Here is a 27822-nt window from a genome sequence, read left to right as displayed (position 1 = left end):
GAATCTCTAAAAAAAATTATTTGCTCGAGTTAGTATTCATTAAGCATAGTCACATATAGATGGACTTATAGACGGTGTTATTTCACATGATGTTCGTATTTAAGTATATGGCTGGGCGTTTATCAGTCGTTAAGAGGGATGTAATCTATGTAAATAAACGAAGTAAATTATGTAATGTGTGCTCTAAGGAAGAAGTATCGAGGCTTGTACCGGTGCTGATGACTTACAAATGGCAGCGAGTGTTCCAGGTGGTCACTAGACATCACAAATTGGTCAACTTGCTAGGAACAGGCTATACTGGCTAGCGTCAGTTGGATGGTAAAATCAAAAGGTAGTTGAAGATATATGTTGGGAGTCTGCAGAGTACAGTTATCATTTTCAGAAGCAGAGCTACTATTCTCTACGTAAGGTTCTCTCTCGCTCTACGTTATGAGGAAGTGGTAACTAAATGCAGATGAGGACAAAGGGAACAATAGAGTAGCAATATTCTTATGAATAATCAGATTAAGCTGTTTATTTTCATTAGGTTTCGGAGTAAAAATGGGAACTAAAGTACAAAGATCCTCAGTAAAAATGCAAAACAAAGGTAACTTTGGACTAGTAAAGGGCATCATTAACTGCGCTATAAAATCAGAACCACTCTCCACACGCTGCCGAATATAGATGAGTTTTCGGTTCTTATTTTCATTGTCGAAAATGAGAAGACAAGAAGAGTATGTATTGTTTTATATTAACTGTCCAGACATGCAATTAGATGTAACAGTAAAAAAGAAAAGAAAAAAAAGGTTGAGTAAGAGATCTTAGGTCTATCATTTTCCAGACAAGCCTTTACTCGTTAACAGTAAAGAATGATTCTCAGATGTAAAGTTCCTTGTAACGATATGAAAATATTTGCAGAGAAACAATGTTATTTGTCGGTAACGTTTGTAACATGGGATAAGATGTTGTTTACTTGGAAAATCTTCATCATTTTCCTCACCATATAAAAGCTTAATTTTTCCGTGATTTCGAGGAAACTTTCTAAATTCTCTCTCTCTCTCTCTCTAGATATCATTTTCTCTTTATCTCTTCTCTCTATCTCTACTTGTTTCTGTTCTAGTTAAATGATCGCAGTTTATAAGAGCCTCGCTTGAAATGGAGGAGTGTCAGGGTGTTTTCTCCCACTTTCTACATTATTGCACAACGCAACCGTGCTGGAGAAAAGAATGATGGAAAGCGGGGATCTATAGATTAGCCATAGAAAAGATAAAGAGCAGTTGGAGTAGGAAAGAGATTTAAGAGGTAGGCGTAGAAATATAATTGCATTGCTAACATCGCCTGCTGTGGTCTAGGTCTTGCGCTCATGACTCACAACCTCCTGGTCTTCAGGACGACCCGGAAGCCACGAGGATGATCTCAGACGCTACGAGGAGCGGCTAGCAACACTCAAGAAGGAACTAAGTCAGGAAAAGGAGCGGAACGACGAGCTGAAGACGAAGATTGGAGATGGGTCTCTGGTTGGGTCTGAAGAGTTTCGCACGGTGCAGACGGAGAAACACAAACTGCAGAAAGAAGTAAGACCTCAGTAATCATTGCTCTTTCTATCAATGTTAGTTGGAAATCATTTCATACCTTTAGATAAATATAACAGTATGGACCACGTCCCAAAGAAGAGTGCGTCTGAGTTAGTTCAGATTCCTTTTCGCCTATCTAGTCTCCCTCTTAAAAGAGGGCTTTACCCTTTCTATTATGACTTGTTTCAGCCCAACCCTGACAAAATAGACCGTTTTTATCCCTTCTGATTGCTGATCTATAATCCTCACCTCTGTTATTTTCGGAGCTTTCCAGACTCTCCTTAACACTCGTGTTCTTAAACAATCAAGACTTTATTCCCATCTTTCACATCGCTTTGGAGGCTCAATATCTACTGATAATCTCTCTTATGTCTTCCACCTTTGCTTTTCTTCTATCTGGGATTCTGGTGAATCTTTTGTAGTAGCCCTCGACATCTCTGAAGTATCTAGAAGGGTCTGGCACGTCCGAGCATGCTAAACTTTCTTTTTTCTGCTTCTCTCTCATCTTTGATGCATAGTTTTCTTTTCAGTAGTTCCATCGTGGTAGTCGATGATGCTCGACATCTCCCACTTACTTTGTCTACAGTGGTGTTCCTTAGGGTTCTGACATATCGCCATCCCTTTTTCTTCCCTCAAGAAATGAGCCTTCTTCAGCCTCTAACCGTACTTTACTATTCCCTCTTACGTAATTAGATTCAGTCTCCTTCCCTTTCTTACTCTGATGTTTCTTCTTTTCCCGCACTGAATGTAAATCCTCCCTTAGTTCTGACATGTTCGGCATCGCGAGATGGGGGAAATAGCTTCCTGTTTAAATTCATCTGTAGAAAAAAAATGTTTACACTACTTTTCCTATTACTTAATTTCAAAGCACTGTAATATAGCCTTTGTAGCAACATGGACGAGTTCGGTATATCTATACTTTCCACTCTCTCCTAGAATCATTACTTGAACATCACAAAACCTTTCTAAAAACTGAGGTTGTTGCATAGGTGCCGCTGTTATTGTACTTGCAAGCAACTGTTTCTTATCTCATTTGCTCCAACATTGAATATTGCTAACAAAGATGGAGTGGTTCTTCCCACTTTCTCTTAGCCAGAATGAAATGATAAACCGTGCTCCTTATCTGCTTTACTGCTGTTACCTGTCTTCAACCATCCCTTTCCGTCCACCGCAATGTAGCATTCTCTCTCTCTGTTGTACAGGTATCATTTTAGCCGAAGGTTGCGAAAGTTGTTTGCATTTTCCTGGCTCTTAGTATATGCATCCATGCGCGTGATTGGCTGCTACTTATAGTTTATGTAGTGAGGACTCGCTTTTACGATATCTCGTTTTTTTCGTACAAGGAAGCTGTGTAATTCTCTTTTCCCTCTTGTCTTAACCTTATCCTATGACACTGCAATCTTTAGAACTTTGATCTAGAAATACCTGAGGAGTTGAGAACAATTCTTGTAGCATTTTTTTTTTCACTTATTTATTCTTGCCTCTCTTCCGAGATGGCAATTATTAGAACATGCTTCGTCCGTGTCATGTCAGCTGTAGTAAAAAAAAATAGTTATGTTTATATATTTTGAATACCTTGGAGATGGGTTAATTGTTAACTTTAAACCAACAAACAATAGGCAACCACTTAAACGTTTCATTTAGTTATTGTGTACATTAGGTTGAACATTACATAAAGAGAACGATCCAGAACACCCTAAAGTCTAAACGTATTGTAAGATTATGAGGAACGATTCATTATATCAATAACTGGTTTTTCTCAGCGTCTTATATAGGTGACAATGAAGAACCAAGACAAGCCTCAAAACACTTTCCAATATTTGTTATATCCATCACAGATTGTAGGTAAGTTAGAGGGATGAACTCTTTAACTTAGGTTCTCGGGTAAGAAATCTTTCCTGTAATGACTTGAACAAGTCATAATAAAAATTGGAAAGTTTTCAGTAATGTGCACAAGGAACTTGACCTACTTTACATTACATTTGTGTACCATTTACAGTTATTTCTGACTGTCTGTGTGATGACATGTGTTTGTTAGGCTTGTCATCCATTGTCTCGTTAGCATCCATTGCATGATCTCCGGTCTTCATACCACTGGTCAATCTCATGATGCTTATATAAAGTATTTCTTACTTTAAGGAGGGAGTGTTTCAGTTACTCACTTCTACGCTGGAAATAACACGATTTCGGAATAAAAACGAAGTCAGTTAATTGAATTTCTAAACAGATTTTGTCTCGGATGTATGTTAAGAAACTATTGTATATCATTTAAGATCTTAGTGGTACTGTAAATTTTGTCATCATCATAGTAATGACAGTAGAAAAAACATGTTAGTATTAGAGACAGTGAGAAGAGATCTCAGCACCAACTTACACTCATAGTACACTACTTAACTGCGAGTGTCCAAAACTAGTTACCAGGCGTCGAATACAGCCTCTCAGGAAGCCATATTTCCAAAGATTCACCGACTACCTTATGAATAGCTTTCACATCTAAACAAAAGGCATTTGTAGTTACTTGTAGTTACTGCGAATGAGTGTCTGTCATATTATGGGATATTGTAAAGTGTGATACACAATGTGAATATCTAACACGGACCAATACCATATAGTTGTATCTGGAAATAAGAAAAATGAAGGCTCAGGTTGGGGTGTATGAATGTGTGTGGATGTAACCAAGATGAGAAGAAAAGAGAGATAGGTAGTATGTTTGAGAAAAGAAATCTGGATGTTCTGGCTCTGAGTGAAACGAAGCTCAAGGGTAAATGAGAAGAATGGCTTGGAAAAGTCTTGGGAGTAAAGTCAGGGGTTGGTGAGAGGAAAAGAGCTAAGGCAGGAGTAACACTACTCCTGGAGCAAGAGTTGTGGGAGTATGTGATAGTGTAAGAAAGTAAATTCTAGATTGATGTGGGTAAAACTGAAAGTGGATAGAGAGAGATGGGTGATTATTGGTGCTTATGCAGCTGGTCATGAGAAGAAAGAACATGAGAGACAAGTGTTTTTGGAGCAGCTGAATAAGTGTCAGCAGCTTTGATGCACGGATCAGGTTTTAGTGATGGGTGATTTAAGTGCGAAGGTGAGTAATGTGGCAGTTGACGGTATGATTGGTGTACAAGGGGTATTCAGTGTTGTAAAAGGAAATGGTGAAGAGCTTGTGGATTTGTGTGCTGAAGAAAGACAGATGATTGGGAATACCTGGTTCAAAAAGAGAGAGATACATAAGTATACGTATGTGAGTAGGAGAGATGGTCAAAGGGCATTATTGGATTACGTGTTAATTGATAGGCATGTAAAAGAGAGACTTTTGGATGTTAATGTGTTGAGAGGGGCAGCTGGAGAGATGTCTGATCACTATCTTGTGGAAGCGAAGATGATTTGTAGAGTTTTTCTAAAAAGAAGAGAGAATGTTGGGGAGTAGAGAGTGGTGAGAGTAAGTGAGCTTGAAAAGGAGACTTGTGTGAGGAAGTACCAGGAGAGATTGAGTGTAGAATGGTAAAAGGTGAGAGCAAATGACGTGAGGGGAGTGGGTGAGGAATGGGATGTATTTAGGGAAGCAGCGATGACTTGTGCAAGAACTGCGTGTGGCATGAGAAAGATGGGAGGTAAGCATATCAGAAAGGGTGGTGAGTGGTGGAATGAAGAGCTAAAGTTGTTAGTGAAAAAGAAAAGAAAGGCGTTTGGACGATACTTGCAAGGAAGGAGTGCAAATGACTGGAAGATGTCTAAAAGAAAGCGGCAGGTGGTCAAGAAAAGGTGCAAGAGTTGAAAAAGAGGGCAAATGAGAGTTGGAGTGAGAGAGTATCATTAAACTTTCGGGAGAATAAAAAGATGTTTTGGAAGAAGTAAATAACGTGCGTAAGACAAGAGAACAAATGGGAACATCAGTGAAAGGGGCAAGTGGGAAAGTAATAACAGGTACTGGTGAAATGAGATGAAGAAAGAGCGGAAGGAGAGAACGTTATCTCGGAGAGCAAAAATGTGTAAGTTTGAAGAAACAGTAGTTCCAACAATCTTATATGGTTGCAAAGCAAGGGCTATAGGAGGAAGGTCGATGTGTTGGAAATGAAATGTTTGAGGACAATATGTTGTGTGAGGTGATTTGATCGAGTAAGTAATGGAAGGGTAGGAGAGATGTCTGGAAATAAAGAGTGTAGTTGAGAGCGCAGAAGAGGGTGCGTTGAAATGGTTTAAACATATGGAGAGAATTCGTGAGGAAAGATTGACAAAGAAGATATATGTGTCAAAGGTTGAGGGAGCAAGGAGAAGCGGGAAAACAAATTGGAGGTGGAAGGATGAAGTGAAAAAGATTTTGAGCGATCGGGGCCTAAATATACAGGAGGGTGAGAGGCGTGCAAGGAATAGAGTGACTTGGAACGATGTGTATACCAAGTTTGACGTGCTGTCAACGGACTGAACCAAGGCATGTGAAACGTCTGGGGTAAACCATGGAAAGGTCTTCGGTTTCGGTGCACTACACATGACAGCTAGAAACAGAATGAACAAATGTGGCCTTTTTTTTTGTCTGTTTTCCTAGCGCTACCTCGCTGAAACAGAGGGTAGCGATGCTGTTTCCTGTGGGGTTTGGTAGCACCAGGAGTGGATGAAGACAAACAAGTATGAATACGTATACATGTATATGTCTGTGCATGTGTGTATATGTATATGTGTATATGTTGATATGTATCTTCATATGTGTGTATATGTGCGTGTATGGGCGTTTATGTGTATATGAGTGGATGGGGCATTCTTCGTCTGTTTCCTGGCACTACCTCGCTGTCGTGGTAAACGACGATCAAGTATGATATATGTATCATAATATAAGAGAAATGAAAATCAAACGCTGCCAGCAATAATCCTGTTTCACACCTGTAAACCACTTTAGAATTACGTAACACACCCAGGCTGAAGACAATACAGAACATTATCATGCCGATGGCAACTCCGAATTCCACCTACTAACTGAGCTACAGCCAAGTCATTCATTATCAACGTTTCTCTTCAAATTTTACTTATGAAACTTAAGAATAAATCAGAAAATACTGAAACAGGCAGTACAGAGGGAAGGTACTTGTACTACACCTGTGCAGGTGCCTTAAAGGTAAATCAATACAACAAATGTTAATTGCCTGAGTAGAGTATAGGTACCCACAAGCAGAGTATAGGTACCCACAAGCTTGAGTATAGGTACCCACAACTTGAGTATAGGTACCCACAACTTGAGTATAGGTACCCACAAGCAGAGTATAGGTACCCACAAGCAGAGCATAGGTACCCACAAGTAGAGAATAGGTACCCACAAGCAGAGTATAGGTACCCACAAGCAGAGTATAGGCACCCACAAGCAGAGTATAGGTACCTACAAGCAGAGCATAGGTACCCACAAGCAGAGCATAGGTACCCACAAGCAGAGCATAGGTACCCACAAGCAGAGCATAGGTACCCACAAGTAGAGAATAGGTACCCACAAGCAGAGTATAGGTACCCACAAGCAGAGTATAGGTACCCACAAGCAGAGTATAGGTACCCACAAGCAGAGTATAGGTACCCACAAGCAGAGTATAGATACCCACAAGCAGAGTATAGGTACCCACAAGCAGAGTATAGATACCCACAAGCAGAGTATAGGTACAACAGTCCTTCAAATGGTATATAAAACAATAGAAACAAACGTAGAGTCTTTTAATGATCCAGTAAAAGTGAAAAATAAACTCATTATAAACATGATATAAAAACAAAATGACACATGCTGATCATTAGGTGCAACACTAAATGATTATCACCATTTATCTAGCTGTCTACGGCGCAGCAAACTGTCACCGTCCTGGAGAAAAAGCTGAAGGAGGCAGAGGAGAGCCTGAGGCTGTCGGAGAAGACCGAGAAGAAGAACAAGTATACGATGGAGAGGCTGGAGACCAAGGTATGCTCTTCTCCGTGTGCCAAAGAAACGCTAATGTTATTTATGGACAAGACATTTGGTTATGGTCATTCAAGGTGGCGACCTTAACAAACTTCTTAGAGAAAATTCTTGTTCGTAAGGTTATATATTATTGTAAAACTCGTTGCGAAACAGTTAATCATGAAAAATGCCGTTCAGGCATCCGAAGTACGTGATTTTGATTGTGTCTGGTTGACTAACTGGTCAACTGACTAGAGACTGTTGGCATAGAAATTCTTAATGATCGTTAGTCATCGAAACATGAGTTTTTCTTTATATCAGTATGACTGAGGTTTTCCGACCCTTCACTCCAGGTAAGGTATGAGAACACAAGAGTCAGCTTTGCTCTCCCTCGCGACAGATCAGCGATCACTTTGATACCTGTTCACAATGTTGCTATTATCTTTTTCATTTCTTCCATGTATTCTTCTTGTTCTGGGTATCTCTTAGACCCAGAAACAGACATGTTTGCATGTAGGGTACAGAAGCTTGAATATATGTACGCAAATCCTCAGGCTGTGTGATACGAATATTGAACCGTGAGAGGTATAGTTTTAGTGCGTATAAAGGCCACGGTTCATGCCCTCTGAGTGTTTTCCCAAATGGTAGTTGTGTGCTAAGTGGACTCGTATTTGAAATGCCTCTAGAAGGTGCTAACTCACCCAAAAATGTCCCTCACCAGTGATGATCACTGGAGACTTGGACCGAGTTCTCTTTGCCTCTGGCTGTCAGCATGAATTATCTAAGTCTTCATTTCAGATCTTTCTTTTCTGCATGTAGTAAGATTGGGAATATTCTTCATTACGGCAAGTAACTATGTACAATAAATCATGCTTGCTCTTGTGAACAATGAATGCATGGTTATCATATCACTTGAATGTGTAAATTTCTTATTAGAAGTAAGAATCTTAGCATTGCAGGCCATGATCAAAAATGTAATGGTATCAAATGTTATTCCCTATTTCCTAAGTCTATTAAGTTCTTTCCACTGACTTTGTTATGCTTGATTCTCTTTCAACTTGGTTGCTTCTCAACGTTACTGAACGCTTCTTGAACGTTTCTTGAATGCTTCTTGGACGTTACTTCTGGATCTGAAACGTCACAAAAACGTATGGGACCTTCCTGAATGATACCGGGAGCGGGACAGCTGGACGAGGAGAGGAACAACCTGACGGTGGCTGAGGAGCGTCAAAAGGAGTTGACTGTGTCGTGGCTGAAGGAGCGCGACGACCTTAAAAAGGAACTTACAGAGCATAAGAGGGTCAAGGAGAAAGCCGAACGTGACCTTAGAAATGCCAAGAAAGCACGAGACAATCTGGTGAGGAGGAGGGTCGATAAGAGGTTTGGGGTATGGAAGGTAGGATTTTTAAGGGGTGTGTATGGACCGGCATGTAACTAGTCAGCTATTGAACTTACAAGTAGTTACCTGCGTGAGTGAGTCAGGAAATAAGATGTTATCAGCAGCTTGTGAATCGAGTGTGAAGAATAGCCTGTAGTTTATGGATGGAGTTTGATGGCTCACTAGACGGAAGTGGATGGAATGTGATGGCTCACCTAATGGGTGTGGAATTGATATGAGGGCTCACCTGAGAGCTGTAATGGAGTACATAAGAGTGCTTAGGAAGGAGAGAGTGGGACTTATGGTAGATATGATAACCCAGTATCAAGATGATTCATTAGTAAAACTTTCCACGTATTACATGTGTAGTCTATGGTACGTGCCTCTCAGACTCATTGCATTAAAATCACGAGATACGAGCAATAACTGTTCAAGTGTAGGGTAGATTAGACTAAAGAAGTAGAAGTATTTTGAGGCAATGGAAAGTGATAAATAGGATGAGAAATTATCTAGATAGTTTCAAAAACAATAACAGACGAAAAATTAAATTCTAAAGATTTTGAGAAAATAAGATCTTGGACATATACAGAAAGACAACAGAGACTAGGTACTCCCAATGCCCAAACATCTAAGCTATGATTGAATCAAGCAAGGAGCCACTAAGCAGAGTATGGTGAATTGCTGTTACGTCTGCGTGTGAAGTGCCTGATTGCTTTTATTTGCCGATGCCTCCTATTCTCTGGCCGTGCTTGTCGTGTAATATATATATATATATATATATATATATATATATATATATATATATATATATATATATATATGTTGGAATGGATTACAATTTTGAGCGTGATCAAGTATGTTCCTATGAGTCCACGGGGAAAATAAAACACGATAAGTTCCCAAGTGCACTTTCGAGAAATGATCAGATCGTCAGGGGAAATACAAGAGAGAAATATAATAGTCAGTTGATACACAACCAAGAGACGTAGCTAGGACGCCATTTGATAGACACGTGATTATATATATATATATATATATATATATATATATATATATATATATATATATATATATATATATATATATATATATAAGGACTGGCGGAATGCTTGCATAGTGCCATTCTACAAAGGCAAAGGGGATAAGAGTGAGTGCTCAAATTACAGAGGTGTAAGTTTGTTGAGTATTCCTGGTAAATTATATGGGAGGGTATTGATTAAGAGGGTGAAGGCATGTACAGAGCATCAGATTGGGGAAGAGCACTGTGGTTTCAGAAGTGGTGGAGGATGTGTGGATCAGGTGTTTGCTTTGAAGAATGTATGTGAGAAATACTTAGAAAAGTAAATGGATTTGTATGTATCATTTATGGATCTGGAGAAGGCGTATGATAGAGCTGATAGAGATGCTCTGTGTAAGGTATTAAGAATATATGGTGTGGAAGGCAGGTTGTTAGAAGCAGTGAAAAGATTTTATCGAGTATGTAAGGCATGTGTACATGTAGGAAGAAAGGAAAGTGATTGGTTCTCAGTAAATGTAGGTTTGCGGCAGGGGTGTGTGATGTCTCCATGGTTGTTTAATTTGTTTATGGATGAGGTTGTTAGGGAGATGAATGCAAGAGTTTTGGAAAGAGGGGCAAGTATGCAGTCTGTTGTGAATGAGAGAGCTTGGGAAGTGAGTCAGTTGTTCGCTGATGATAAAGTGCTGGTGGCTGATTCATGAGAAACTGCAGAAGCTGGTAAATGAGTTTGGTAAAGTGTGTGAAAGAAGAAAACTGAGAGTAAATGTGAATAAGAGCAAGGTTATTAGGTACAGTAGGGTTGAGGGTCAAGTCAATTGGGAGGTAAGTTTGAATGGAGAAAAACTGGAGGAAGTAAAGTGTTTTGGATATCTGGGGGTGGATTTGGCAGCGGATGGAACAATGGAAGCGGAAGTGAATCATAGGGTGGGGGAGGGGGCGAAAATTCTGGGAGCCTTGAAGAATGTGTGGAAGTCGAGAACATTATCTTGGAAAGCAAAAATGGGTATGTTTGAAGGAATAGTGGTTCCAACAACGTTGTATGGTTGCGAGGCGTGGGCTATGGATAGAGTTGTGCGAAGGAGGGTGGATGTGCTGGAAATGAGATGTTTGAGGACAATATGTGGTGTGAGGTGGTTTGATCGAGTAAATAATGTAAGGGTAAGAGAGATGTGTGGTAATAAAAAGAGTGTGGTTGAGAGAGCAGAAGAGGGTGTTTTCAAATGGTTTGGTCACATGGAGAGAATGAGTGAGGAAAGATAGACCAAAATGATATATGTGTCAGAGGTGGAGGGAACGAGGGGAAGTGGGAGACCAAATTGGAGGTGGAAAGATGGAGTGAAAAAGATTTTGAGTGATTGGGGCTTAAACATGCAGGAGGATGAAAGGAGTGCAAGGAATAGAGCGAATTGGAACGATGTGGTATACCGGGGTCGACGTGCTGTCAATTGATTGAACCAGGGCATGTGAAGCGTCTGGGGTGAACCATGGAAAGTTGTGTGGGGCCTGGATGTGGAAAGGGAGCTGTGGTTTCGGTGCATTATTACATGACAGCTAGAGACTGAGTGTGAACGAATGTGTCCTTTGTTGTCTTTCCTAGTGCTACCTCGCACACATGAGGGGGGAGGGGGCTGTTTTTCCATGTGTGGCGAGGTGGCGATGAGAATGAATAAAGGCAGACAGTATGAATTATGTACATATGTATATTTGTATATGTCTGTGTGTGTATATATATGTATACGTTGAGATGTATAGTTATGTATATTTGCATGTGTGGACGTGTATGTACATACATGTGTATGTGGGTGGGTCGGGCCGTTCTTTCGTCTGTTTCCTTGCGCTACCTCGCTAATGCGGAAGATATCGACAAAGCAAAATAATAATAATAATAATAATAATAATAATAATAATAATAATAATATATATAATATATATATATATATATATATATATATATATATATATATATATATATATATATATATATATATATATTTTTTTTTTTTTTTCTTTGTCGCTGTCTCCCGCGTTTGCGAGGTAGCGCAAGGAAACAGACGGAAGAAATGGCCCAACCCACCACCATACACATGCCTTGATTCAATCCACTGACAGCACGTCAACCCCGGTATACCACATCGCTCCAATTCACTCTATTCTTTGCCCTCCTTTCACCCTCCTGCATGTTCAGGCCCCGATCACACAAAATCCTTTTAACTCCATCTTTCCACCTCCAATTTGGTCTCCCTCTTCTCCTCGTTCCCTCCACCTCCGACACATATATCCTCTTGGTCAATCTTTCCTCACTCATTCTCTCCATGTGACCAAACCATTTCAAAACACCCTCTTCTGCTCTCTCAACCACGCTCTTTTTATTTCCACACATCTCTCTTACCCTTACGTTACTTACTCGCTCAAACCACCTCACACCACACATTGTCCTCAAACATCTCATTTCCAGCACATCCATCCTCCTGCGCACAACTCTATCCATAGTCCACGCACGCCTCGCAACCATACAACATTTTTGGAACCACTATTCCTTCAAACATACCCATTTTTGCTTTCCGAGATAATGTTCTCGACTTCCACACATTCTTCAAGGCTCCCAGAATTTTCCTCCCCTCCCCCACGCTATGATCCACTTCCGCTTCCATGGTTCCATCCGCTGCCAGATCCACCCCCAGATATCTAAAACACTTCACTTCCTCCAGTTTTTCTCCATTCAAACTCGCCTCCCAATTGAATTGACCCTCAACCCTACTGTACCTAATAACCTTGCTCTTATTCACATTTACTCTTAACTTTCTTCTTTCACACACTTTACCAAACTCAGTCACCAGCTTCTGCAGTTTCTCACATGAATCAGCCACCAGCGCTGTATCATCAGCGAACAACAACTGACTCACTTCCCAAGCTCTCTCATCCCCAACAGACTTCATACTTGCCCCTCTTTCCAAAACTCTTGCATTCACCTCCCTAACAACCCCATCCATAAACAAATTAAACAACCATGGAGACATCACACACCCCTGCCGCAAACCTACATTCACCGAGAACCAATCACTTTCCTCTCTTCCTACACGTACACATGCCTTACATCCTCGATAAAAACTTTTCACTGCTTCTAACAACTTGCCTCCCACACCATATATTCTTAATACCTTACACAGAGCATCTCTATCAACTCTATCATATGCCTTCTCCAGATCCATAAATGCTACATACAAATCCATTTGCTTTTCTAAGTATTTCTCACATACATTCTTCAAAGCAAACACCTGATCCACACATCCTCTACCACTTCTGAAACCACACTGCTCTTCCCCAATCTGATGCTCTGTACATGCCTTCACCCTCTCAATCAATACCCTCCCATATAATTTGCCAGGAATACTCAACAAACTTATACCTCTGTAATTTGAGCACTCACTCTTATCCCCTTTGCCTTTGTACAATGGCACTATGCACGCATTCCGCCAATCCGTGTGCGTGTGTGTGTGTGCGCGTGTTATCAGTGCATTTGAGAATAATGAGTCAGAGCTAATCATTATGCAATCTAAGGTCTTTCCATATTTTTCCATATTTCCATTTTTGCATTACTATAGGATACAAAGTTAGAGGAGGAGAAGAAACGTGCGGAGGACGCCATGGCCAGCAGGAAGAGTGACACTGAAGAACTTAAGACCCTCAGAAGTCAGAAGGAGGAACTCGCCATTGAGTTAGAGGAGCTGAAGGATACCGTCAGTCAAGTAAGTTTTCAGCTGTGAAAGAGAGTAACATGTAGTACGTGAAGCATATTTCAGTGGTAAAACCTTTCCTCTGAAAATCACACTTTTATAAAACTTTAAGAAATATCTTACTTGGTTGAATAGAATCTAATGTATTTTACGTTCTGACGAATTTAAAGATCATGGTTTCATAGTTATTTCAAATATTTACAAATTTGAAATAATCATGGAAACATGTTTGATTAAAGCTAATGTAGTACAGTACTGCACTGGGGTATAGTCTGTCTTTCCCCTGTCAGTTGCAGAAGGTGAAGGACACCTCCACTACCAAACAGAAGCGGGAGCTAGAGACCCTCAGGAGAGAGAGGGACGACCTTACCGTCCGCATGAACACCCTCGAGAGTGAGCTCAGGGTACGTAATGATACATCAATATTTTTTCTTACCAATGGTTATGTATAACGTTTCGTCGCGGTCAACTTTTCATGAGACATTAGTGCAGGAACATCAGAGCAAGCACATTAGATATACTAGCGGAAGAATCATTCTAAGAATCTTAGGTAAAAATAGGTTATATATTATCATGCCATTAAGACAGTGATGAGCCTCTCATCTCCATTCTTCGTCACAAACCTATCGGGTATATGCATCTCAGATTGTGTGAAGAATTGCGGGTTTAAATGAAGTCTCTTGTGAGTAGCGTTAGTGAAAAGTAAGAATATGGAATGTATGCATAATATATATCCCTGGGGATAGGGGAGAAAGAATACTTCCCACGTATTCCCTGCGTGTCGTAGAAGGCGACTAAAAGGGGAGGGAGCGGGGGGCTGGAAATCCTCCCCTCTCAATTTTTTTTAATTTTCCAAAAGAAGGAACAGAGAAGGGGGCCAGGTGAGGATATTCCCTCAGTGGCCCAGTTCTCTGTTCTTAACGCTACCTCGCTAACGCGGGAAATGGCGAATAGTTTGAAAAAATATATATATATATATATATATATATATATATATATATATATATATATATATATATATGAGAAATACTTAGAAAATCAAATGGATTTGTATGTAGCATTTATGGATCTGGAGAAGGCATATGATTGAGTTGATAGAGATGCTCTGTGGAAGGTATTAAGAATATATGGTGTGGGAGGCAAGTTGTTAGAAGCAGTGAAAAGTTTTAATCGAGGATGTAAGGCATGTGTACGTGTAGGAAGAGAGGAAAGTGATTGGTTCTCAGTGAATGTAGGTTTGCGGCAGGGGTGTGTGATGTCTCCATGGTTGTTTAATTTGTTTATGGATGGGGTTGTTAGGGAGGTGAATGCAAGAGTTTTGGAAAGACGGGCAAGTATAAAGTCTGTTGGGGATGAGAGAGCTTGGGAAGTGAGTCAGTTGTTGTTCGCTGATGATACACCGCTGGTGGCTGATTCATGTGAGAAACTGCAGAAGCTGGTGACTGAGTTTGGTAAAGTGTGTGAAAGAAGAAAGTTAAGAGTAAATATGAATAAGAGCAAGATTATTAGGTACAGTAGGGTTGAGGGTCAAGTCAATTGGGAGGTAAGTTTGAATGGAGAAAAACTGGAGGAAGTAAAGTGTTTTAGATATCTGGGAGTGGATCTGGCAGCGGATGGAACCATGGAAGCGGAAGTGGATCATAGGGTGGGGGAGGGGGCGAGAATCCTGGGAGCCTTGAAGAATGTGTGGAAGTCGAGAACATTATCTCGAAAAGCAAAAATGGGTATGTTTGAAGGAATAGTTGTTCCATCAATGTTGTATGGTTGCGAGGCGTGGGCTATGGATAGAGTTGTGCGCAGGAGGGTGGATGTGCTGGAAATGAGATGTTTGAGGACAGTGTGTGGTGTGAGGTGATTTGATCGAGTAAGTAACGTAAGGGTAAGAGAGATGTGTGGAAATAAAAAGAGCGTGGTTGAGAGAGCAGAAGAGGGTGTTTTGAAATGGTTTGGGCACATGGAGAGAATGAGTGAGGAAAGATTGACCAAGAGGATATATGTGTCGGAGGTGGAGGGAACGAGGAGAAGTGGGAGACCAAATTGGAGGTGGAAAGATGGAGTGAAAAAGATTTTGTGTGATCGGGGCCTGAACATGCAGGAGGGTGAAAGGAGGGCAAGGAATAGAGTGAATTGGATCGATGTGGTATACCGGGGTTGACGTGCTGTCAGTGGATTGAATCAGGGCATGTGAAGCGTCTTGGGTAAACCATGGAAAGCTGTGTAGGTATGTATATTTGCGTGTGTGGACGTGTATGTATATACATGTGTATGGGAGTGGGTTGGGCCATTTCTTTCGTGTGTTTCCTTGCGCTACCTCGCAAACGCGGGAGACAGCGACAAAAAAAAGAATATATATATATATATATATATATATATATATATATATATATATATATATATATATATATATATATATATGCATAAAATCACAAAATCACGTGAGTTCGTAAACGCACAAACAGTAGAAGAAAAACCAATACTAAGATTCGAATGGTCATTCCCCTATTAGGGGCGATCATAGCCTAGCGGTAGCGCTCCCGCCTGTTTCACAGTGGTCCGGGGTTCGATCCTGGCTGTTGGAGGTTTGTATGTTCTATGAAGGTGCACGTTCATGTGCACTTTGTTCGTATTATATACCTCCGCATTGTACAGTTAGGTTCGGTAAAATGTTATCTGCTGGCTGTGTGAGCATGATGGGAAATGACCGATGTAGACCCCGTTGCCTACCAACGTGAGACGAAAGAAATTAGAAAGCTGAGATTAGATAAGAATAAAAGCATGTTATTAATTAGGTTCAGCAGTGCAGAGGGACGTGTTAGTTGGGGTGTGAGTTCGATTGGAGAAATTGTGGAAGTGAAGTGTTTCAGATACCTGGAAGTGAACATGGTAGCAAATGAAACCATGGAAGTAAAAATGAGTCATAGGATGGGTAAGGGGGCAAAAGATCTGGGAGCGCTGAGGAATGTGTGGAAAGAGTTTGTTATATGAGAAGGGGAAAATGGGTATGTTTGAAGGTATGATAGTCCCAACGATGTTGTATGGATGCGAGGCATGAGCCGTGAATGAGGACGTGTGAATGAGGGTGGAAATGTTGAAAATGGAGTTGGTTTGATCGAGTAAGCAATATGAAAGTAAGAAAGAGGTGTGGTAATGAGAAGAGTGTGGTTGAGAGAGCGGAGATGGTTTGGACATATGAGGAAGATGAGCGAGGAGAGGTTGAAAAAGGTGATGTATGTGTCAGAAGTGGAGGGGAAAAGGAGAACGGGGTGACCAAATTGGAAATGGAAGAATGGGTTGAAAATCATCTTGAATTATCGGGGCCTGAAGATGCAGAAGGATAAAAGGCGTACGCAGGATATATTGAATTGGAACGATATGGTATACAGGGGGATGACATGATGTCAACAGACTGAAAAAGGGCATATGAAGTGCTCGGGGAAACCATTGAAAGATCTATGGGGCCTGATTGTAGACAGTGGGCTGTGGTTTCGATGCATTGTACATGACGGGTAGAGAATGAATGTGAACGGATGCGTCCTCTCTTCGTCTGTTTTTTGCGCTAACTCGCTAACGCGAGAAATGGCAGTCAAGCATGCAAATGAATTAACGAGTCTTGTATATATATATATATATATATATATATATATATATATATATATATATATATATATATATATATATATATTTTTCTTTTTCTTTCAAACTATTCGCCATTTCCCGCATTAGCGAGGTAGCGTTAAGAACAGAGGACTGGGCCTTTGAGGGAATACCCTCACCTGGCCCAATTCTCTGTTCCTTCTTTTGAAAAAAAAAAAAAAAAAAAAAAAAAACCGAGAGGGGAGGATTTCCAGCCCCCCGCTCCCTCCCCTTTTAGTCGCCTTCTACGACACGCAGGGAATACGTGGGAAGTATTCTTAATCCCCTATCCCCAGGGATAATATATATATATATATATTTTTTTTTTTTTTTTTTTTTTTTTTTTTATACTTTGTCGCTGTCTCCCGCGTTTGCGAGGTAGCGCAAGGAAACAGACGAAAGAAATGGCCCAACCCCCCCCATACACATGTACATACACACGTCCACACACACAAATATACATACCTACACAGCTTTCCATGGTTTACCCCGGACGCTTCACATGCCTTGATTCAATCCACTGACAGCACGTCAACCCCTGTATACCACATCGCTCCAATTCACTCTATTCCTTGCCCTCCTTTCACCCTCCTGCATGTTCAGGCCCCGATCACACAAAATCTTTTTCACTCCATCTTTCCACCTCCAATTTGGTCTCCCTCTTCTCCTCGTTCCCTCCACCTCCGACACATATATCCTCTTGGTCAATCTTTCCTCACTCATTCTCTCCATGTGCCCAAACCATTTTAAAACACCCTCTTCTGCTCTCTCAACCACGCTCTTTTTATTTCCACACATCTCTCTTACCCTTACGTTACTTACTCGATCAAACCACCTCACACCACACATTGTCCTCAAACATCTCATTTCCAGCACATCCATCCTCCTGCGCACAACTCTATCCATAGCCCACGCCTCGCAACCATACAACATTGTTGGAACTACTATTCCTTCAAACATACCCATTTTTGCTTTCCGGGATAATGTTCTCGACTTCCACACATTTTTCAAGGCTCCCAAAATTTTCGCCCCCTCCCCCACCCTATGATCCACTTCCGCTTCCATGGTTCCATCCGCTGACAGATCCACTCCCAGATATCTAAAACACTTCACTTCCTCCAGTTTTTCACCATTCAAACTCACCTCCCAATTGACTTGACCCTCAACCCTACTGTACCTAATAACCTTGCTCTTATTCACATTTACTCTTAACTTTCTTCTTCCACACACTTTACCAAACTCCGTCACCAGCTTCTGCAGTTTCTCACATGAATATATATATATATATAGTGCAAAAGCTTAGTAAGGGACGTTGGTAAAACAAATCGAAAAATTGTACTAATTACTGCTAAACTTAATGGTGTACATAGGATATGCGACATGCAGGTTATGTTACTAAGCTGTTACACAGCGTATAGTGGATTGTAATATTAGAATTCCTGGTAAACGTGCCCACGTAAGCATAAACTAGGTCACATAAGTATACACCCGGTCACATATATAAACACTAGGTCACACATATAAACAAATTCATGCCGATCATCTGGGGTGAGGGGGAGCAACAACTCCACCTCCAGCACTGAGACAAGATTTTTCTCCTTCCACAGACGGAGCAGAAGCGCCGGGAGAAGCTGGAGAAGGAGTCTATGAACCTCAAGAACAGCGCAAAGGCGGAGGCCGAGCTCAGAAAGGTGAAGGACGAGCTGGACATACTTCGGCAAGAGCACAAAGGTTAGACTTGGCGTTGATTTGAGGGAAAATATTTTTTTTCATGACTCAAAATTCAATTTCCAAGGAACTCCTGCTTTGAACTTGGGCAGAATTCTCGGTAGTTTACGTTTACTGCTTAGAAAAATAAAAGTTGATCGATATTCACTGTTATATGTTATTGATAGTGTATACAAGAGAAATAATGTCTTTGGGTATGTTCTTGACGAATGTGATATTTGCTGGGAAGGGCAAAATTCATTTACCCAAGAGGCAACGGTCACAAATGACAGAATTCTAACGAGGCAAACTGTTCTTTACTCTGGTGATTGTCGGGTCTGGCCCTACCTCCTGAATGTATTGACATTACCTTGCCTTCAAGGGTTACTAGCAAGCATGGTGTGTAAAGGACAGATTATCTTAAGAAACATAAATGAGAATAATTATCTTGACTAAGTAATTTATGAGACTCCCATTATATTATCAGAGGAACTCCTTTGCCTCAGATCTGGAGAAAGTAAGAAGTGAACAGAAGAAGGAGTGGGAAGAGCTACAATCCAAGTATGAATTGCTGGAGGAAGACTTCGTCGTCCAGAAAGCTCAGGTAAACACGTCCACAGATACTCTTGTCTTGATACAGCCTCTGTGTCTCTTAAACACACAACACCAGGCATAGACGGTATCTGGGTGCACTGTCTTGTTTATGAATGCACATGATCATTGCAAAAAGATTTTCTAATGAATTGATATCTTCATAAATGTAAACACTGTATTCGTTTATCTATGAAATCACTGTACACCTCATTTATGAGGCTTTGAGACATTCTTGAATGTTGATAACATTCTCAATCCATCTGGCTTTATTCCATGAAAAAGGGAGTTAGAAATTTTTCTTTATGATATCTGTTGTTTCCCTTGCCCTCTGGCTTCTGGGACATGAGTATCTGTGAATCCCAGTTATTCAAATCGCAGACAACAAGGAGACTCTGTATCCATTAGCATAGCAACATGCTGTTCCTTTATGCCACTACTGATGTTGCTTTATTCAATATCCCTGTTTACTGTTCCAGATTGGTATCCTGTGAAAAATAAGTTAGTTACAGAAATACTTACTAAGGGATAACATGATTGATCAGTAAAAGAAATTTTCTCATTTTGATGGTTTTCATAAATATATCTTGGGTTATATTCTTATGGTCAGTGGACCATATTAGTAAGTAGGCTGCACCTGCACCAGTAAACTTTATCATTGGTATAATATGACGTATTAGTATGAGGACGGTTCCTGCTGCATAAAGAGTTCCAAAATCATGGTTTTGGGAAGCCTGATGTTTTTTTTATTAGAATAAGTTATGATACTTATCAGCATTTTTCTGTAAAGGAGTTTCTCCTAATGTCATTTCTTTGCCAAAGCAGCAATAGATGACTTCTGAAAACAGGAAACACTATCGACCCAGACGCGGATATTAGCGTTTAAGGTAGCGTCACATTTTTCATTTTTAATCAAACCAGTAGTCAATAAAAGAATTTTGTAATACGAATAAGGTTGAGCTTGTGTTGATTGATTAAACATGTTTATCCATCTGCAGTACACCTGGCCACCGATCGCTGTTTTTAAAGATCATCCTCAGTGCTCATGTCATCACTTGATCCAGAGTAAAAGTTTAGGCTTTTCAATGATTTTGAAAATGTAATTCGTACTTTAATTCTGTTGTTTCTGCATATCCGCTGAACCATCCCACCACTAGTTCACTCAACAAGGAAGAATGATACTTCGCTTGAGAGTATTCGCTTGTCTGATGGGTTTTGTCGTATGTAAACTATTTTGTTGAAATTCTTTTGTGTCTTGCTTTCGTCTCCCTGCCGTTCTCCTTCGCCGCCATAATCCGACCTTAGCTATTTTCATTCATTCGTCTACCTATCTAAAGCCCATTCGTCTCCGTACACAGTGATTATTCTGAGGCATCAGGTCTCATGATTACCAAGAGTCGCATCCACATTGTTTCTTATCATATGACTTTTTAATGTTCATGGGGTACACCATGCAGCACGAATTTGCTGCTAACCCACTCTTCAGATGTCACACTGGAGCTTGAAATACATCGAGTTACATAAATGCACAGACCATACAGAACAAGGAACTTCAGAAAAGTTATATACCAGAGCAACTTTTAAGTAGCTTTATGTGTACATCGGATAATGTTAATATATACAGTCAGCCTCTGATGAATTACGACCTCCTTGCTTTGGGACCACTGTCTTAGTTTTACTTAGTTTTTAGGCGTGGCTCTGGCATTTTAGGTTCTGACGGTTTTTATTGAGAATTTTCCTCACATTACGACAGTCCCTTTATGTAGATTATACATATATCGCCTGTAGAAAGGATTTATGAATGTTATCGAAGATGGAGAAGAAGGCGCATTCTTCGTGTAGGAATGGGCAGCAGGCTACCTCTACACTTTTTCAATCTTAAGACTGGAAGAGTGTACTTCAATGTACGTAGGGTCAATAACACATACAAATAGATAATTGATAATTTTTTCTTGAACTTGCAGCTAACCATGAACAACGAGGGCATTCAGAAAGACTATGAACACCTTCAAAAAGAACATGAGACTATCGAAACTGAGCTCAAGACTCTGAGAGAAACCTACAATGTGCGGCAAGACACATGGATCAAGGAAAAGCTCGCAATGCAGGTATCTGAAGGATAAGTCATGCTGTGCTAAGTGAAGATAGGATTTGATCTCGTTGAGGAAAAAGATTAGTTAGGCTTGGATACCATCGAAGAAGAAGGCTTAGGATTGGATCCCAGTGAAGAATATGGTTTAAGGTTAGATCCCAGTGAAGAAGAATGATTGGGGTTAGGTGACAGTAAGGTAGGCAGGCAAGAGCTAAGAAAGATCAGATGAAAAATCATTCTCACTAAAACAGGTTGGGGAAACTCAAGACGTCACCACTGGAGGCAAAGTTCAAGTGAGTGTAGTGAGTGTTGGTTTGCGCTTCACTTTTGGATGGCACGAGAAGTAATGAAAGACCAGTTTGATGAGGGAAGGAGTGAATCGGGAAGTAAGCGGAATTGAGAGAAGAAATAAATGAGCAGGAGGAATGAGTCGGAGAACTGAAAAGGAGTTAGAGGGTAGAGAGAAGATAGCATCTGTTCGTTGTGCATGATCCATGGGGCAGGTATTGGCGTACGGCTTTTGCACTCATTTGGACAAGATGAGTTATCATTGTAAAAAGGGAAACCATAAGAGAATCTAGGCTTGTTAGTTTGATTTTGCTTTAAAAAAATCATAATAGAAAATTAGATCATTTAGCAGTTTATTTATACACATTGTATTTCTCTAATAATAATATCAAGGAACCTCAAAGTATATTTAGTCTATCATTAGGAATCTTATTTTTTCCTTTCTTTCATAATTCGTCTCTTCCTCGAGGTAGCGTTAGGAACCGACAATGAAAAGGCCTCATTCGTTTACATCCATTCTCTGGGTGTCATGTGTAATGTAACGAACTCTCAGCCCCCTGTCTACAACCACGTCCTATAGGTCTTTCCGTGGTTTTCCCCCGCTGCTTCATATGCCCTTATTCAGTCAATTGACAGCACGTCGACCCCTGTAGATCACATTGCTCTAATTCACTTTATCCCTTGTACCCTGTGTGCCTATGACAACTTGTAATGGTTAATGAAGTCCACAGTTCACTGCCTTTATACGGAAACTACATATGCAGTTCTTGCTTATCAGAAATACAGCCAGTTACTAGATTTATCAGGTCTTGGGTTGATTTTCCTGATTAATGTGAAATGTAACTTTCAGGAACAACTTAGAGAATTGGAAACTCGCCTCAAGAAGGTTTCCCAAGATCCTACGTCGTATTCGGAGAAGAAGCGCCTGAAAGATATTATCGAGGACAAGAACCAGGAGATCGAAAGGCTCAAGAGGGAGGAGGACGCCATCAAGGACCAGGTCTCCTACTACAGACGAGAGGTTAGCTTGTAATGGTGACCAAGGCCCTTTATAAAAGCTTCTGCAGTCCAAGACTACGTTAGTTCCAGTAGCGGAGAAATGTAGACTCTCTTGTGGTGAGAAGTTTTTTGACGCAAAAAATATACTCCCAGGGATACAGCCTCACCAAAAGAGACCTTTCACTCGCAGTATAATCACGAGTAAGCGAACACCAGAAACACACATACATACGCATATGTATATATGTTATTATACTTCAACACCGTTTCTCGCGTTAGCGAGGTAGCGCCAGGGAAAAAAGGAAGAAATAATGGCCCATCCACTCATATACACACACACACACACATAAATATATATATATATATATATATATATATATATATATATATATATATATATATATTTTTTTTTTTTTTTTTTCTTTTAATTTTTCTTATTTTGCTTTGTCGCTGTCTCCCGCGTTTGCGAGTTAGCGCAAAGAAACAGACGAAGAAATGGCCCAATCCACCCCCATACACATGTATATACATACATGTCCACACACGCAAATATACATACCTTTACATCTCAATGTACACATATATATACATACACAGACACATACATATATACCCATGCACACAATTCACACTGTCTGCCTTTATTCATTCTCATCGCCACCTCGCCACACATGGAATACCATCCCCCTCCCCCCTCATGTGTGCGAGGTAGCGCTAGGAAAAGACAACAAAGGCCCCACTCGTTCACACTCAGTCTCTAGCTGTCATGCAATAATGCCCGAAACCACAGCTCCCTTTCCACATCCAGGCCCCACACAACTTTCCATGGTTTACCCCAGACGCTTCACATGCCCTGATTCAATCCACTGACAGCACGTCAACCCCGGTATACCACATTGATCCAATTCACTCTATTCCTTGCAATCCTTTCACCCTCCTACATGTTCAGGCCCCGATCACACAAAATCTTTTTCACTCCATCTTTCCACCTCCAATTTGGTCTTCCACTTCTCCTCGTTCCCTCCAACTCCGACACATATATCCTCTTGGTCAATCTTTCCTCACTCATTCTCTCCATGTGCCCAAACCATTTCAAAACACCCTCTTCTGCTCTCTCAACCACGCTCTTTTTATTTCCACACATCTCTCTTACCCTTACGTTACTTACTCGATCAAACCACCTCACACCACACATTGTCCTCAAACATCTCATTTCCAGCACATCCATCCTCCTGCGCACAACTCTATCCATAGCCCACGCCTCGCAACCATACAACATTGTTGGAACCACTATTCCTTCAAACATACCCATTTTTGCTTTCCTAGATAATGTTCTCGACTTCCACACATTCTTCAAAGCTCCCAGAATTTTCGCCCCCTCCTCCACCCTATGATCCACTTCCGCTTCCATGGTTCCATCCGCTGCCAGATCCACTCCCAGATATCTAAAACAATTTACTTCCTCCAGTTTTTCTCCATTCAAACTTACCTCCCAGTTGACTTGACCCTCAACCCTACTGTACCTAATAACCTTGCTCTTATTCACATTTACTCTTAACTTTCTTCTTTCACACACTTTACCAATCTCAGTCACCAGCTTCTGCAGTTTCTCACATGAATCAGCCACCAGCGCTGTATCATCAGCGAACAACAACTGACTCACTTCCCAAGCTCTCTCATCCACAACAGACTTCATACTTGCCCCTCTTTCCAAAACTCTTACATTCACCTCCCTAACAACCCCATCCATAAACAAATTAAACATCCATGGAGACATCACACACCCCTGCCGCAAACCTACATTCACTGAGAACCAATCACTTTCCTCTCTTCCTACACGTACACATGCCTTGCATCCTCGATAAAAACTTTTCACTGCTTCTAACAGCTTGCCTCCCACACCATATATTCTTAATACCTTCCACAGAGTATCCCTATCAACTCTATCATATGCCTTCTCCAGATCCATAAATGCTACATACAAATCCATTTGCTTTTCTAAGTATTTCTCGCATACATTCTTCAAAGCAAACACCTGATCCACACATCCTCTACCACTTCTGAAACCACACTGCTCTTCCCCAATCTGATGCTCTGTACATGCCTTCACCCACTCAATCAATACCCTCCCATATAATTTACCAGGAATACTCAACAAACTTATACCTCTGTAATTTGAGCACTCACTCTTATCCCCTTTGCCTTTGTACAATGGCACTATGCACGCATTCCGCCAGTCCTCAGGCACCTCACCATGAGTCATACATATATTAAATAACCTTACCAACCAGTCAACAGTACAGTCACCCCCTTTTTTAATAAATTCCACTGCATTACCATCCAAACCTGCTGCCTTGCCGGCTTTCATCTTCCGCAAAGCTTTTACTACCTCTTCTCTGTTTACCAAATCATTTTCCCTAACCCTCTCACTATGCACACCACCTCGACCAAAACACCCTATATCTGCCACTCTATCATCAAACACATTCAACAGACCTTCAAAATACTCACTCCATCTTCTCACATCACCACTACTTGTTATCACCTCACCATTTGCGCCCTTCACTGAAGTTCCCATTTGCTCCCTTGTCTTACGCACTTTATTTACCTCCTTCCAGAACATCTTTTTATTCTCCCAAAAATTTACTGATAGCTCTCACCCCAACTCTCATTTGCCCTCTTTTTCACCTCTTGCACCTTTCTCTTGACCTCCTGTCAATATATATATATATATATATATATATATATATATATATATATATATATATATATATATATATATTTTTTTTTTTTTCCAAACTATTCGCCATTTCTCGCATCAGCAAGGTAGCGTTAAGAACAGAGGACTGGGCCTCTGAGGGAACATCCTCACCTGGCCCCCTTTTCTGTTACTTCTTTTGGAAAATTAGAAAAAAAAAAGAAAAAAAGGGGAGGATTTCCAGCCCCCCGCTCCCTCCCCTTTTAGTCGCCTTCTACGACACGCAGGGAATACGTGGGAAGTATTCTTTCTCCCCTATCCCCAGGGATAATATATATATATATATATATATATATATATATATATATATATATATATATATATATATATACATAAACTCCCATACACGCACATATACATACATATACTTACACAGACATATGCATATATACACACGTAAATATTCATACTTGCTTGCCTTCATCCATTCCTGGTGTTACCCCGCCCCACAGGAAAAAACATCGCTACCCCCTACCTCAGCAAGGTAGCGCTAGGAAAACAGACAAAAAGGCTACATTCGTACACACTCAGTCTCTAGCTGTCACGTGTAATGCACCGAAACCACAGCTCCCTTTCCACATCCAGGCCCCCACAGACCTTTCCATGGTTTACCCCAGACGTTTCACATGGTTCCAATTCACTCAATTCCTTGCATGTCTTTCACCCTCCTGTATGTTCAGGCCCCGATCGCTCAAAATCATTTTCACTCCATCCATCCATCTCCAATTTGGTGTCCCGCTTCTCCTTGTTCCCTACCCCTCTGACACATATAACCTCTTTGTCAATCTTTCTTCACTCCTTCTCTCCATATGTCCAGACCATTTCAACACACCCTCTTCCGCTCTCTCAACAACACTTTTTACTTCCACACATCTCTTATCCTTTCATTACTTACTCGATCAAGCCACCTCACACCACATATTGTCCTCAAACATTTCATTTCCAACGTGTCCAGCCTCCTCCGTACAACATTATCTATAACCCTTGCCTCTCTGAGATAACGTTCTCTCCTTCCACACATTCATTCTTCATCGCTCCCAGAATCTTCGCCCCCTCCCCCATCCTTGACTCTCTTCCGCTTTTATGGTTCCATTCACTGCTAAGTCCATTCCCGGATATCTAAAACACCTCACTTCCACCAGCTTTTCTCCATTCAAACTTACATCTCAATTAGCTTTCCCCTCAACCCTGCTGAACCTAATAATCTTGCTCTTGTTCACATTTACTCTCAATTTTTTCGTTTCACATACTTTTCCAAGCTCAGTCACCAACTTCTGCAGTTTCACACTCTAATCAGCCACCAGAGCTCTGTCATATATATATATATATATCCCTGGGGATAGGGGAGAAAGAATACTTCCCACGTATTCCCTGCGTGTCGTAGAAGGCGACTAAAAGGGGAGGGAGCGGGGGGCTGGAAATCCTCCCCTCTCACTTTTTTTTTTTTCCAAAAGAGGGAACAGAGAAGGGGCCCAGGTGAGGATATTCCCTCAAGGGCCCAGTCCTCTGTTCTCAACGCTACCTCGCTAATGCGGGAAATGGCGAATAGTATGAAAGAAAGAAAGATATATATATATATATATATATATATATATATATATATATATATATATATATATATATATATAGGGGTGAAGAGGGTGGTGAGAGTAAGTGAGCTTGGGAAGGTTAGGTTAGGTTAGGTTAGGTTAGGTTAGGTTAGAGACTGAGTACAGAATGGAAAAAGGTGAGAACAAAGGAGGTAAGGGGAGTGGGGGAGGAATGGGACGTATTTAGGGAAGCAGTGATGGCTTGCGCAAAAGATGCTTGTGGCATGAGAAGCGTGGGAGGTGGGTTGATTTGAAAGGGTAGTGAGTGGTGGGATGAAGAAGTAAGATTATCAGTGAAAGAGAAGAGAGAGGCATTTGGACGATTTTTCATGGAAAAAATGCAAATGAGTGGGAGATGTATAAAAGAAAGAGACAGGAGGTCAAGAGAAAGGTGCAAGAGGTGAAAAAGAGGGCAAATGAGAGTTGGGGTGAGAGAGAATCATTAAATTTTAGGGAGAATAAAAAGATGTTCTGGAAGGATGTGAATAAAGTGATTAAGACATGGGAGCAAATGGGAACTTTCAGTGAAGGGGGCTAATGGGGAGGTGATAACAAGTAGTGGTGATGTGAGAAGGAGATGGAGTGA

The 27822-nt window shown here is 40.8% G+C and overlaps 1 protein-coding gene across 21 annotated transcripts in view; it reads left to right on the top strand.

The window, feature by feature from the left end:
* LOC139760042 (uncharacterized) overlaps positions 1 to 27822 on the top strand; it is a 174099-nt gene that overhangs the window by 92115 nt on the left and 54162 nt on the right. For all 21 annotated transcript variants that reach the window (XM_071682784.1, XM_071682797.1, XM_071682792.1 and 18 more), the window contains 9 exons: positions 1369 to 1553; positions 7345 to 7470; positions 8636 to 8806; positions 13448 to 13591; positions 13870 to 13983; positions 18820 to 18943; positions 19426 to 19523; positions 21475 to 21618; positions 22741 to 22911. In XM_071682784.1, coding sequence (XP_071538885.1) covers positions 1369 to 1553; positions 7345 to 7470; positions 8636 to 8806; positions 13448 to 13591; positions 13870 to 13983; positions 18820 to 18943; positions 19426 to 19523; positions 21475 to 21618; positions 22741 to 22911 — 1277 coding nt within the window. The remainder of the gene's footprint in view (positions 1 to 1368; positions 1554 to 7344; positions 7471 to 8635; positions 8807 to 13447; positions 13592 to 13869; positions 13984 to 18819; positions 18944 to 19425; positions 19524 to 21474; positions 21619 to 22740; positions 22912 to 27822) is intronic.

Source organism: Panulirus ornatus, chromosome 35, assembly GCF_036320965.1.
Source record: "Panulirus ornatus isolate Po-2019 chromosome 35, ASM3632096v1, whole genome shotgun sequence".
Classification (NCBI taxonomy): domain Eukaryota; kingdom Metazoa; phylum Arthropoda; class Malacostraca; order Decapoda; family Palinuridae; genus Panulirus; species Panulirus ornatus.
This window is presented reverse-complemented; position numbering and strand designations above follow the sequence as displayed.